Here is a 14,103-nt window from a genome sequence, read left to right on the forward strand (position 1 = left end):
TAAAGCTAGGCATCTAATGAAAACTCAAGCTGATAAGGGTCGAGTAAATAGAGAATTTGCAGTGGGAGATTGGGTATTTCTTAAATTGCAGCCTTATAGACAACTTTCTATTCGGAAGAGACATCATAAGTTCCAACCAAAGTATTTTGGGCCATTCCAGATCACTGATCGCATTGGTGCAGTTGCCTACCGTCTCAATCTTCCTTCTGATGCCCAGATCCACAATGTCTTCCATGTTTCTCAACTTAAACGTGCATCGGCACCTGTGACTGCTAGTCCTACCTTACCACCTGTGTCTCACATCCAAGATGCTTATCCACAAGCTATTTTGGATCGTCGCATGGTGAAGAGGCATAATGCAGCTGCCACTCAACTCTTAATCCATTGGCGAGGTCTTTCCCCTGCTGATGCTTCGTGGGAATATGCTGATGAGTTACAGGCAAGGTTTCCTACATTCCTTGAGGACAAGGAATCTGATGGGAGGGGTAGTTGATACAAGAAAAACAGCAACAATAGTAAAACGCAGCGTAGGGATTTAGTGGTGGGAAAAAGAAATAACGAGCAGTTGAGATTGTTAAGGTGGCTGTTGTATCTGACACGTGGCAAGTATAGCGAAGATCCGGCGGATGATCAGGCGAGCCTCATGGAAGAATCTGAGAATTAGTTAGATAAATAAGATGTAATTGGTGAGATGTACTCATTCTGATTCTAATGAAAAGTGTGATTCTTCTTCTTTTTCTCTGCTCTTAATCTGTCGATCTCTTTCTTCAGTAAAATTCTTCTATCACATGCTCATCTAACCAACCGTAAAGTGGAACCATGCAACTGAAGTCACTCAAATCAGAATATGGATTCAGCTAGATTCATATTTCAAATCATCAAAAGCTGTGTGTTATCCACTTCTTCTTTCCTTTCAAATTTCTTTTTCATTTCCCCTGGTTACATATAGGGTAAATGATTATTATTGAGGTGTTCAACTGAGGCTTTAATTAATGTCTTAAAGGCACTGCTGCTTTTTGTTCGTGGAATTGCCTGAATGACTTCACAAATACTCATTTCAGAAACTAAAAGTTTGTAACTTGCCTATATTCTTGTCTTTACTGCAGAGAACAAATATTGATATTGTTCTAAGCAGAGTGAAGGATTTGTATCCACAACAGACAGAGATTGCCTGCTCAAGCTTACTCTTCAAACTGTAGGTAAGCCAAAACCTATTTACTTGATATGAACATTTTCTGAACCCACTGTTTACTCTTGTGTTGAGCAGCCAATATAAGATGTATATGCACGACTGATGTGACTCATTTACTCAAATGAATGACTTATATTGACAATATCGGGCATGTTGATTTGTTAAAAACCTAGTAGTTCTCACTGTTTTCAAACCAATATCAAAGGCTAAACTTCTCATTAAAATTTCAAGTCCACCAAAATTCCCTGTTTGCCATTAAGTTTAAGTCAAAGGTAGATTATTTTTGCTATCCTATTTCCAGTAAACTTCAATTAACGAACAGAAGTAGAATTCAATCATTTATTTACTATTTGATGGTTATATTTTGATGCACTTCAGGTGGAAATAATAGAGGAAACGCAGAGTTTTAACTTTCCTTGAAAGTACAATTATCTTCATGTTAAAGTTTGATTTACTCAAATTCCTTTTTTTTTTTTCACTCTTTTATGTTTTTATTTTCCTAAAATTACCTTGGATGTTCTGCGAGAATTTATTTTCTTTTTGGACCTTTTCTTCTTTCATCATATGGGCTTTTATTTCTTTGCTTTGGTTTTTGCCAGATTTGCTAATTAACTTCTTTTCTCTAGTTTCAGCCTTGGACTTGGAACATAATTTAATAACATGTTTATTTGTAAGCCTACACAGGATTCAGGTGGAGGATCATCTTATTCCTTTTATAATATGATCTTTTCTCTTTCTTTTTAAGTAAATATTTTTAAGCTACTTTATCATTTGTTTCTGAGCACTTTCTGCAGAATAAGATGACTGGCCAAAAATCATAAATCTGAGCTGCGTGAAGAATAACATAAGATAACAAATCTCAAGGCAACAGATGTTTTCGAAGCAACTTTCCCTTCTGAAAGTTTGAGTCGCTCCCACTTTTTTTCATCTCCTGGTGCTAATCGTCTATATAAACGAGCTTGGCGGGACACTTGCAATATTTCAGCCAGGAAGTGTTCCGCCCAACAACCCCTTGCTTCAATTTCCGCTGCTGTTGGTATGGGAATAATATTCATTTTCGCGCCTTCAAACTTGAAAGCAGCATGCAAAAGCCACAGCTTCAGCTTGTTTTGTTCCAGGCGAGTGTGCTCTTTTCGAAGAGGTAAACAAATCTCAAGGCTACAGACGTGCGTTATGGCAGTGTTTTTTTTTTTTCTTTTTTTTTCTTTTTTTTTTTTTTGATACAATTGGCTCTTACAGAGGCTTGAATTCAATACCTCACAGCCCTGAAGATGACTTTAGTAACAATGAGCTAAAGTTCATTGGTGATGTTATGGGAGTATTTTAATTTGTTTCATTGTGAACTCTATTGATATATTCATGATCAGACATCTTAATTCTTGTTGCTAAAGCCCCACCATATCCTATGTACACATTCAAGACAGTAGCAACTCAGAATATAAAGTTCTTTCAACTCCGTGAAATCCCTGCAGCTGCTTGAAGCAGTGTTCATCTGCTGAAAATTTAGAATATTTGTTTGAAGATATGCAAGACCTCAAACATCTTCGAACACTATTTATTGTCAATCATAAAAGCTTAATCAGAGGCTCCTGCTATTGACATTTGTCAAAACCTCAATTTGATGATGGAGGAAGGGAAAGATGATCAAGGCTCAGTTAGATTCAGGCTTCAGCCTTCAAAAGCTGCTACTTGGAGGATTGCCAAAATTGGTGGAGTTTCCAGAATGGCTTCTTCAAGCATCCACCAACGCCCTGCAATGCTTAAAAATAGGAAGTTGTCAAAAGCTTAAAGAATTGCCTGCGTGCCTACAAAGCATAGCGTCTCTTCAACAACTTGTTATTCAAGATTGTTATGAATTGAGCAGAAGATGTGAACATGGAAAAGGTGAATATTGGTCCAAGATTGCTCACATCCCTCAAATTGTTCTTTACTGTTCTGACATCAATTCAACGCACTACAAACAGTTAGGTACTTATCAATTATCTTTTTCCTTCATCTAAAATTGTTGTTTAAAATGAAATTTTCCTCTTTTTTTTTTCATTTTGATTTATAAGCGTTTTGAAAGTTCAGGAATTAAGCATTTTAGATTGAAATCAAGGATTTTTCTTTTATGTGCATCTAGTTCAAGGAAAAGATGATAATTTGATTTACATTTGGGATTGCAGGTCCATGGGAGTTTGTGAGGTACTGTCTAATTCAACTTTTGTTATGCCTATACATTGAATGAAATTATTTATGATAATAAATTATTTAAATGCCAGTTGTGCATGAGAACCTTCGTCTACTCATTTGGTTTTTAACTTTTGTGAACCTTCTTATTATATTATTAGTATTTCTAAACTCGTCACTTTTATTTTGATATAGTTCTATATCTGATATTAGAACCTCTGTCCTTCTATCACTCAATACTCTCGTCTTATTTTTACTTGTGAAAAGCTTTAGCTTGGTTTTCAATACAAGTAAGGCTTCCAGTTGAGGCTTCAGATATCGATCACTATAGGAGTTGTACTACTGGATTCTCCACAATGTCTTCAAGGATCTGCCACTTTATGGTATGCTACATGGGTACTAATGAACTAGAACAAACCTAGAATTAGAAATTTTCATTTTTATAGATTTTTTCATTTTCATTTTCATTTTTCAATTGTTTTAGCAACTTCTCTTTACAATTTTGCAGAGTTACCAATGAACTAGTCTTGGATAAATACATCTGACATGCTTATCTAACCAACAGTAAAGTGGAACCATTCGGCTGAAATCACTCAAATCAGAGTATAGATTCAGCCACATTCATCTTTCAAATCATCAAAAGCTTTATGTTATCCACTTCTTTTTTTCCTTCCTAATTTCATTTTTTCCCTTGGGTACATATAGTGGTAAATGATCATTATTGAGGCGTTCATTATAGGCAATACTGGTTCACAGGCTTTGATTAATGTCTTCAACGCTCTGCTGCTTTTTTTAATGGAATTTCCTGAGTGACTTCACAAATACGTTCAACCTCATTTCAGATTCTTGTTTTACTGCAGAGAACAAATGTTGAATATTGTTCTAAACAAAATGAAAGATGCATATAGGAAACAGACAAAGATTGCCTGCTAAAGTTTACTTTTCAAACTAAAGGTAAGCCAAATGTATTTACTTGACATGAACATTTTCTGATTCCACTATTTACTCTTGTGCTTGAGCAGCCAAATAAGATCGATATGCACCACTCATTTTGTGACTCATTTACTCAGATGAACGACATATATTTAGAAATTGACAATTTCAGGCCTGTTGTATGTTGATTTGTTAAAGCTCTAGTCAGTTCTATCACTGTTTTCAACCAATATCAAAGGCTAGACTTGTCATATAATTTTCAAGTCCACTAAAATTCTCTGTTTGCCATTAAGTTATAAGTCAAAAGTTAGTCCACTTATATAGATTCTTTTTGTTATCATAATAATTTGATGCATCTCACTAGGGCTTCAGGCGGAAGTAATAGAGGAAATACAGAATTTAACTTCTTTTAGGAGTACAGTTATCTTCATGTTATAGTTTGCTCTAGATCAAATGCCTTTTTTCCCCCTATTTCATGTTTTTATTTTCCTAAAATTTCCTTTTATTTTTGGACCTTCTCTTCTTTTATCTTAGGGTTTTAGTTCTTTGCACTCACAAATTTTCTTTGGTTTTTGCCAGATTTGCTAATTAACTTCAATTCTCTAGTTTCCGGCTTGGATTTTAATAACATGTTTATTTCCATGCCTACACAGAATTCAGGTAGGGGATCATCTTATTCCCTTTTATATTCTTGATCTTTTCTCTTTCCTTTTAAGTAAAATTTGTAATGCTTCTTTATCTTTTGTTTCTGACCACTTTCTGCAGAATATGATGACTGGCCCAAAATCTTAAATCTGAGCTGCATGAAATATGGAATTATTGAGAAACAGCAAGGCAGCTGATGTTTTGGGAGTTTTTTTTTTTTTTTTTTTGGGAGGGTTTAATTGGCTCTGACTGGAGCTTGAATTCAAGACCTCACAGAGTTAAAGCTCATTAGTCATGTTATGGGAGTATTTTAATTCGTATCATTGTGAACTTTGTTGATATATTCATGATCAGACATCTTAATTCTTGTTTCTAAAACCCACCTGATGCTGTGAACATATTCAAGCATATTTATTTTATTTTTATTGGAAGAAGTCAATAGCAATTCAGAATATATGGTTCTTTCAACTCCATGAAAAACCAGCAGCAGCTTGAATCAGTGTTCATCAGCAGAAAATTATAGTATCTAGCTCAAAATTTTCTAGATTTGTCACTCTTCAGTACTGACACTAGTTCAGAGAGCTCAAATTTTAAAATCAAATGGAAAATGCTACACGCGATTTCCAGTTTCAAACAAACAAAGAACTGGAATGCAAAAATCAAGTCATATCTTAGAGGAGGATTGTGAAGTAAGCAAGAAATGAATCAATAACTATCTCTCATGATTTATTTTCTTCATATGAGCAAAATAAATCACTTGTGTATATATATATATACATATATTCTTCTAATTTTAACACATGAGTCTTGCTTACTGCCAGAGATAACAGAATTTCATCTACTTGCAATGTCATCTTAGCAAAGTGAAGAACTAAACATCCCAATTACCGAAGGGGTAAAAGTGTAAAGATATTAATAGAAGAGTTGGCAAGATTTTAAAGAGTATGATGGAAATTCATTCAAAGAGAAGCTGTAGTTGATTGTTGACATATGTTTCCAACAGAAATTTCAAAGTTCGAAACCTCAGTATTGCAGACCTAATATGCAACAGAACCTCATAGAGAGATATTTCTAATTGAGCAACATCTTTCATTAACCCTCCATCTATTCTGCCTCGAACTCAAAGAGTTTATAATCTGCCATTGCTCATAAACACTTTAGACATGGCAAGCAGACAGATTAAATCCTGAACCAACATTTACAGACTCCCCTCTTTCACCTCTGGGCAGCAATATTTAGAAAAGGTTTCCATAAGATGAGTCATTTACCAGAATCATGATCAATAGTTTCAGTATGCAGGTAACTGAGATGACAAACTTCCATCAAGTTTTCTTTATTTCTTGAAGCATTTCAACTACCTTCTTCATTTTTGGCCGCTTCGCTGGTGTGCTGTCTGTGCAGAGTAATGCCACCTTCAGAGCTGCCAGCATTTCTCTCCTCCAACCAAAGGAAACGGTGCTGAGCTTTGCATCAAGTATCTGCTCTGGAGTCTCTCCTCTTGCTGGAGCTCCATGCACCCACTTAACCAAATCTACCCCTTCACCAAAGTCCTCATCAACTGGTAGTCGAGTTGTTAGGATCTCTAGCAATACTACCCCATAGCTATAGACATTTCCTGGTGCAGTAACTTGCATTGTATATGCATATTCTGGATGAACAAAAACAGAATAAACATGAGAGACAAAAAGGATTTCATTTAACATGTTAGCACTTAATACTGTGCATCAGAATGAATGGGTGACTTGATCCAGCTAACCAAATATGAGAGGTAGTAATAACTTAGAATTTTGGCAAGAAAAACTGCATAGGCTGGTTGTGAAACACTTCAAACTGTTGCAGGCCTTAGCTAATAATTTATCTATCATAAGTCATAACCTGCTAAGTTTTGTTCATATCATGTTGTTCACTATGAATTCTTACACGCAGGGAAGATGAATTGAAGCTGTTATTGGTAAATGGAATAATATACAGGCAAAAACAAAGGAAAATGAATAGACATTGATGAAACTACTAGGTCACAATATAATTAAAGTTTCAAACATACAGAAAATAAATAAATAAGAATAGACACTCATGAAGCTACTAGTTTGTGCATGATCGAGTTCCAAAATATAGAATCAAAACAACATACCTGGGGGAATATAGCCAAAGGAGCCTGCAACTGCACTGATACTTGCAGTGCCTTTGGATGGATCTAAGAGCTTTGATATCTCAATCTCCCCAACCAAGGGCCTGAAGTCAGCATCTAAAAGAACATTTCCTGAAGAAATGTCAAGATGGATGATTGCCACATGATGAAGAAAAGCCAATCCTTCTGCTACTCCAATGGCAATGGATAGTCTTGTAGGCCAGTCAGGTTCATACTCAGATTGCTTGCTACACTCATGAACAAGCTGAGCCAATGTCCCATTTGGTAAATAATGATGCAGCAAAAGAGCAACATCTTCATAAATTACATATCCAATAGGTCGCACTAAATTCTCATGACAGAGCTTGCTCAGTCTTTCAAGCTCCCTAATCATCCTGTTCTGGTGATGAATAATGGTTCTGTCCATCGATTTCAGCCTCCTTACTGATAATATCATCCCAGAAGGCATGACTGCTTTGTAAACTGTGCTGAAAGTTCCATTCATGAGCTTATTTGAATCCTTTAGAGTTGCTTTAACAAGGGCATCCAAATCTATTGCTTGTCTGAGATTTTCAACAAAGACATGGCCTGCTATTATTGTTGGCTGGTCATTGGCTACATCATCAACAACCCCTGCAGTTTTGGCAGCTTTTTCTTGTCTCTCCCTCATCATAAACAGAAGGACAACTACAGTTACTGAGACAAATACTGCCAAACCAGAACCAATAACAGCTAGTATGATTCTGTAAGAAACCTTGTGATGGTAATTCTCATGGCCAGAAGCATAAGAATTTCCGCATGATAAGCTCAATGGTTCTCCACAGAGCCCTTTGTTCCCCAAAAAACTTGAATTTGGACTCTTTTGAAATAGTACAAAAGTGGGCATTGGGCCACTTAGCAGATTATTTGAGAAATTAACCTCTATCAAGCTCAACATGCCTTTGAATGATTGCGGAATAGTACCACAAAGCTGATTATTAGATACATCCAAAGAAACCAACTTGTCAAGTTTCCCTAATTCAGGAGGCAGTGATCCATGGAGATGATTATAGCTCAAATTCAAGGCTATCTGTAAGTTCCGGATGCGACCGATCTCTGAAGGGATACTTCCAGTCAAATAGTTACTGCCCATTTGCAATTCCAGCAGTTTCATGCAATTTCCAATCTCATGGGGTATCTCACCCTTTATTGAATTCTGACCCAACAGCAAGTACTGCAGTCTTGACATGTTGCAAATTTCACTCGGTATGGTGCCATTTAATCTATTGTTGCTAAGATCTAGCTTGGTAAGACTCCTGCACCCAAGAATTGGTTTTGGGATATCTCCAAACAAACTGTTACCTGAAAGAATCAATTCCTGCAAATTTACAAGCTGTCCAAGGTCAGGAGGAATAACTCCACTAAATCCATTTGACGCCAGATTTAGAAGTGTGAGATTAGAGCACTGAGCAAACTCTGAGATAATATCACCAGATAGATGATTGTCGTCTGCTTCGAAATATGTAAGGCTACTAACATTCCCAATTGCCTTAGGAATAACTCCTTCAAGATAATTGTTCCCAATACGGATATTAGAAAGGCTTTTGCAGTTTCCGACTAGCTCAGGAAGTCCTCCACTCAATCTATTCTGGGTAAGAACTAAAACTTCCAACTTTCCCATAGCAAAAATGTTACTAGGTATTTGCCCTTTAAGCTGGTTGGAATGAAGGTTCAACAACTTCAACTCAGAGACCGAACCTAGATTATCAGGAATTTCACCACCCAATTCATTCTCATAGGCAGTGAAAACTCTCAGGCTTGTCAAATTACCCACCCAAGAAGGAATGGAACCATTGAAGCTATTACTAGAAATTTGAAATTCTGCTAACCTTTCTAGACCCTGAAGCTCATGAGGTATCTCTCCTAAAAGCAAGTTATTGGAAAGGTTCAGCGACTTAAGGCTTCTAAGACTACCCAACTCCCCGGGAATCAAACCTTCAAACTTATTCAAAGACAAATCAAGAAACTCAAGCTGAGATAAATTGCCAAAAGCCGAAGGAATTGGACCATGAAAGTTATTGCCAGAAAGATCAAGCTGCTTCAAAGCTTTGAGCTCAGAGATCAAAGACACATTACCTCGAAGGTCAAGCCTTGAAAGAGCAAGCCTTTCAACCAATGAATGATTCAAATTGCAACCAATGCCACGCCAGTTGCAGAAATCTGTGCCGTTGTCACCCCACCCAGGAACCTCAAGCTCTTTACCAATGGCTAACAATGTAGTTTGAACATTGACCTGCGCAACCACTATCTGGGACTTCGATAGAAACCCAACTAGCAACAGATAAAACAAACATAAAAATGCCATAGCGTGCTTCAACTCAAGAACTCAAAAGTTCTTCACACCCCAGCTAAGGAACATTACTATGTACAAAAATCCCACTTCTCCACAATAATATATTTTTTCTTTAGATCAAAGAATCACAGTTTTAAAATACCCCCCACTTCAGTGAAGACTCGGGAACTTAAGCGAAAAGCAACTGAGAATGTTTCGGTTTCACCAAGAACAAGCCCAAAAATGCGAACCCCAAATCAGTTTTCAACATTTTAAGGGAAAACCATTTGAGATTTAGTGGAATCAAAGCAATGTAAAGCAAACAAATCCCTCAAATTTAGGGGCTGAGGGAAATGCGGAAATCAAAGAAATGTGATAAAAAAAACCGGAGACCCACATATAAAAGAAAGCCAAAACAAGGAGAAGAAAACAAAAAGAAGCAGAACAAGAGGCCTACATTATACAACATGGGCTGTGAATGCACCCCCCTAATTTATCAGAGCCAAACAAAACAAGAAGAAAAAGACTCTGGAGGCAGACCCTATGCGAGTGGAAAGAAAGTGTATATTAAAGAATCAAGAAAAGAGAGTAGATGGTACTAAGTATTTCTTGTTACAGGTGGTGTGAGAGAGAGAGAGAGGAGGAATTGTTCTTCTCTCTCACGTAAGGCTATATTTTCACGAGAAAAGAGAGTGATGAGTGAATGAAGGCTGCATAAAATCTCTCCTCTACTGGAGACTGCAACTGTCATGGGGTTTTTGATACTTCCAAGGACAGACAGACGCTACGCTATGTTGCTTTGCTTAGTATATTTCTCAATGGTGTACCCCCATGTTTTTTGGACGGTGATGATAATGCCTATGCTCTGCTTGCAATATGTTTCTTTTTAACTTCTCCACATCAATAGTTCCAAGTTTTTTTTTTTTTAAATATTAATTAGTATATAATATATTAATTTACTTTAATTCAAATTAAAAAAAAATAAAACAAAAATAAACATAAAATAGTTATTCTTCTAACAATATAAACTAAAATCTTTCTCTTGAAAATGAAATGAAGTTGAATAGATACATGTTTGTCTTTTGCTTCACTACTTACTTTTTTTTAACTGAAAATGTATCTTTAATTTATAAGTTAATTTAGAAATATGTAATTAATTATTTAGTAGAATTATTTAAAATTTTTTAAATAATTTATTAAAATATTTTAAAAAATATCATTACGAGTTATGATTGTTAATATTATAATAGTATTCATATATTTAAAATTATTAGCTAATATAGCCTTTTACTTAATCAAGTGCAGTTTAAAAATAATAAGTAAAGTTTTTTTTATGAATCTTCATTACTTTTAATTTATTTTAAATAATTTTTTTAACTTATAAGTTAAACTAAACGCTAATATACTTAATATTTTTTACTTATAAATATGTTTGATTGATTTAAAAGTCGAATTAAATACTCTTTGTATCTCTTATCATCAAAATTAATATTTTATCGTTACATAAAAATAAGTTTTTTTTTACCTGTCTTAAATTATAGGTATTTTTTATTTTAAAATATTGATTTATTTATTTATTCACTAATATACTCTATTTAATATGCATTAAAAAAATAAAATTTATTAAATTTAAAACTAATTTAATAATATGAATTGTTTAACTTTTAATAAAACAATATAAACGGAGGGTGTATTAAAAAAGAGTAAATAAAATTTATTTTGTTAATTATATTAATTAAATTTTCTTAAATTATGTGAAAATAAAAATAAATTTATCCTTGGAGCACGGAGAGATTTTTTGTTTTTTAGTGTTAAGGTTTGAATATTAATTATGAAATTTGATAGTCATTGATTCAGTATTAGCATAAGTTTATTTTATTTAATGGAAATAATGAATTTTATAATAGAATGTAAAAATGCTAAAATAAAACAATGGAACGTTTTATTTAGAGTTTTGCAATTTTAAGTTGAAATTGGACATGAGATGCATTTGATTATTATCAATTAATTGTAATTAAATAATATTAAATTCTAATTTTAATTAAATTTAAATAAATAAAATATTAACTATTCAAAAGTAATATGAAAATGGTATTATATGAGTTCAACTTGTAGAAATGTTGTTCAACTGAATTTATTAATTAATTAGTTGATATATTTAAATTGTTTGAAATGAATGAATAATGAGAAGAGGTAAGAAGTAGATAAGAAGGAATATTTTTAATTAGGTATCTGCAACACAAATACATCTTGTTAATATTTTTTATTTAAAAAAAATGTCAAAAAGAAAATTAAAGAAAAAAAGTTCAAGTCTCTCTCTCTATATATATATATATATATATCTTCAAATTATTTGACAAGGAAACAAATTTGTCTATTCACAGCATAAAACTAGGATTCCCCTCCACCAATGTGGGGCGCTATGAGATGTGCATGAGGTGTATCATTGTATACATGCACATTCCAATCCTTCAATAATAATAATAATAATAATAATAATAATAATAAATTTATTAAAATATTCTTTTATATCTATTTTATTATTTATAAAAGATTAATTTTTTTTAAGATTTTATGATGTTAGAATTTATGGGTGACCCTTTTAATAATGACTTCTCAAAAATTGAGCTTGAATTCTTTCTTAAAATTATAGTGAACTTTTATTACTATATTGATGCGTTATTAAATCTAAATTAAATCGATTAATTAGCTTTTAAATTAATAAAGAAGTGATTCAATTGATATGGTAATTGATCTGATAAATTGATATAATCTGATTGATTCAGCCGATTCAATTATTTAATAAAATTTTCTTCTTTTTTAATATTGGAATAGAGAAAAAAATTCATTACCCCATAAAGAGTTTTTAAAATTAAAATTAATTAACCTATGTTTTTACATTTCAATATATTTATCTTTTCATATATACTTAATATTTCATAAATATTAAAAAAAAATTATTCATTTATAGAAATTTAATGTATTACGTTACTTAATATTTTTATATAAAATTTAAAAATATTATTAAGATTTATTAAATATAACTTAATAAATATTAAAATTTTATTTTAAATAATTAAAATTTAATAAATTTTATTTATTTATATTAATAAGTATTTTATTTAATTAATTTTTAATTAATTTATATATATTAAATTAATTTTTAATGACTCACTAATTCAACTATTAATTCATTTTATTTAGCTCCTTTTTCTGTTTAACATCTAAACTGAATTTAATAATATTGACTGCATCAAACACTTATTATTATTATTATTATTATTATTATTATTATACGTAAAAAAAAATTAACATTTGTAACTTTCCATCCAAGCCCAACAAAATCTCAATAAGGTTGTTAAAATGCGAAAGTTATTGAGGCATTTGTCCCATTAGAATTTACAAGGATGCCCTACACCAATTAAGTGGTCTAAATAACAAAATAACCAAATTGATTAGATACAATTAATTGCTTGCAATTGGGGGCAAATTGCTATTTGTTGGTCTAAATCAGTCACCTTCGCTTCCATATCATCTTCTCATTATGCCATGTAAAGAAGGAAAATATATTTTCAAAGTGCAATTTTAGTTGTTTAGTTATATCATGATTCTGTTTGTTTCACGAAAAATAATTTATATATAAAAATTTTTTTATGAAAATATTTTATTTTTTAGTTATTATGTTAAATTAATAGTATATATTTATTTCATATATGTATAAGTGTTTTCTAGATTTTAATAAGATTATCAAAGTTTTAAAAATGAAAAAAAATTTTCTTTCTAGAAAAGGGAAGTCATTTTTCTTAAAAATAATTTAATTTTTCATCTAATAAAAAAAATTTATTATTGACTAATTTTTTAGAGCGTTTTAAATACTAAAAAAATATAAAAAAAAATATTTTTCATGGAACCAATGGAGTCTTCATATTGATTTTTTTTTTCCATAACAAGGATTGCTTAACACGATAATTTGGTTAATATTTCTTGTCATCATGGTCTTTTTCACATATTTAATAAAATCAGAAGAAAAAAAAAATATTTTACAAAATTATATTAGTTTTAACTTAGGTCTGACCATCAAGCTTAATCTAGTAGTTATTGAAATTATATACAAAATTAATCAATAGTTCCATAAAATCAATTTGGTCCAAAATTAAGGTGGAGTGACATGGCTTTATTGCTCTTTTTACGAATTTAATCTGTAATTAGGTTGAAAATGATGGTCTAATTTGATTAATAATTGAAATTCTTTAAAAAAAATATTTCGTACAAATAATTTTTATTATCGAATCTAAAAATAAATTGAATTTTTTTTTCCGTTAATATTACGGTCATGTTTTGTAACAACTTTTAAAATAGTGTTTAATATTTTAATCATAGTTAAAATTTATTTATCTTATTCGGTGGCATAATATTTATACTAGTGTTTAAAGGTGAAGGGAGTGATTCATAAAATGTTATTCCTTCTAACTTTTAGAAGTTGAGAAATTATTTTGACTAAAATTAATAATATAATACTACTACTTTTACATTTAACAGTTAATTCAATAATTATTTTTATAGAATATTTTTACTTTAAATTACTATATAAATAACTAATCATTGATAGTTAATATTTAACAGCACCGAGTAAAATAACTAATAGCAATTAAAACAACTAATATTACCGAACAGAGAGTACATGAGCTTTACTTACATATTTCAATTGCACTTTAATTAAAAAAA

The 14,103-nt window shown here is 31.9% G+C and overlaps 2 protein-coding genes and 1 long non-coding RNA gene across 8 annotated transcripts; 2 read left to right on the forward strand and 1 right to left on the reverse strand.

Moving 5' to 3' along the window:
- Positions 1-786: 786 nt before the first annotated feature.
- On the forward strand, positions 787-4,006 carry LOC110636910 (putative disease resistance protein RGA4). Of its 6 annotated transcripts, none has more exons than XR_009147559.1 (8): positions 787-887; positions 1,107-1,199; positions 1,819-1,883; positions 1,987-2,333; positions 2,823-3,160; positions 3,358-3,376; positions 3,629-3,744; positions 3,870-4,006. XR_009147559.1 is itself a non-coding variant. In XM_058143852.1 (4 exons), the coding sequence occupies exons 1-3, from the start codon at positions 2,275-2,277 to the stop codon at positions 3,417-3,419; spliced, it is 459 nt and encodes a 152-aa protein (XP_057999835.1). In that variant the 5' UTR covers positions 1,890-2,274; the 3' UTR covers positions 3,420-3,744; positions 3,870-4,006. The 6 variants fall into 6 exon arrangements, 1 of the variants encoding a protein (XP_057999835.1); XR_009147555.1 differs by having other exon boundaries at positions 2,823-3,076; XR_009147556.1 differs by having other exon boundaries at positions 1,825-1,883; positions 2,823-3,076.
- A 7-nt stretch (positions 4,007-4,013) lies between these two features.
- Positions 4,014-5,373, forward strand: LOC131178625 (uncharacterized). Its single transcript, XR_009147560.1, has 3 exons — positions 4,014-4,315; positions 4,874-4,954; positions 5,060-5,373. It is a non-coding gene; the product is annotated as an uncharacterized LOC131178625 (long non-coding RNA).
- Positions 5,374-5,863: 490 nt separating this feature from the next.
- On the reverse strand, positions 5,864-10,212 carry LOC110636915 (leucine-rich repeat receptor-like tyrosine-protein kinase PXC3). Its single transcript, XM_021786807.2, has 2 exons — positions 7,071-10,212; positions 5,864-6,587 (listed from the first exon to the last, which is right to left on the reverse strand). Exons 1-2 carry the CDS (start codon positions 9,409-9,411, stop codon positions 6,262-6,264), a joined length of 2,667 nt encoding a protein of 888 aa, XP_021642499.2. The 5' UTR covers positions 9,412-10,212; the 3' UTR covers positions 5,864-6,261.
- Between the last annotated feature and the right edge of the window lie 3,891 nt (positions 10,213-14,103).

Source organism: Hevea brasiliensis, chromosome 3, assembly GCF_030052815.1.
Source record: "Hevea brasiliensis isolate MT/VB/25A 57/8 chromosome 3, ASM3005281v1, whole genome shotgun sequence".
Taxonomy (NCBI): domain Eukaryota; kingdom Viridiplantae; phylum Streptophyta; class Magnoliopsida; order Malpighiales; family Euphorbiaceae; genus Hevea; species Hevea brasiliensis.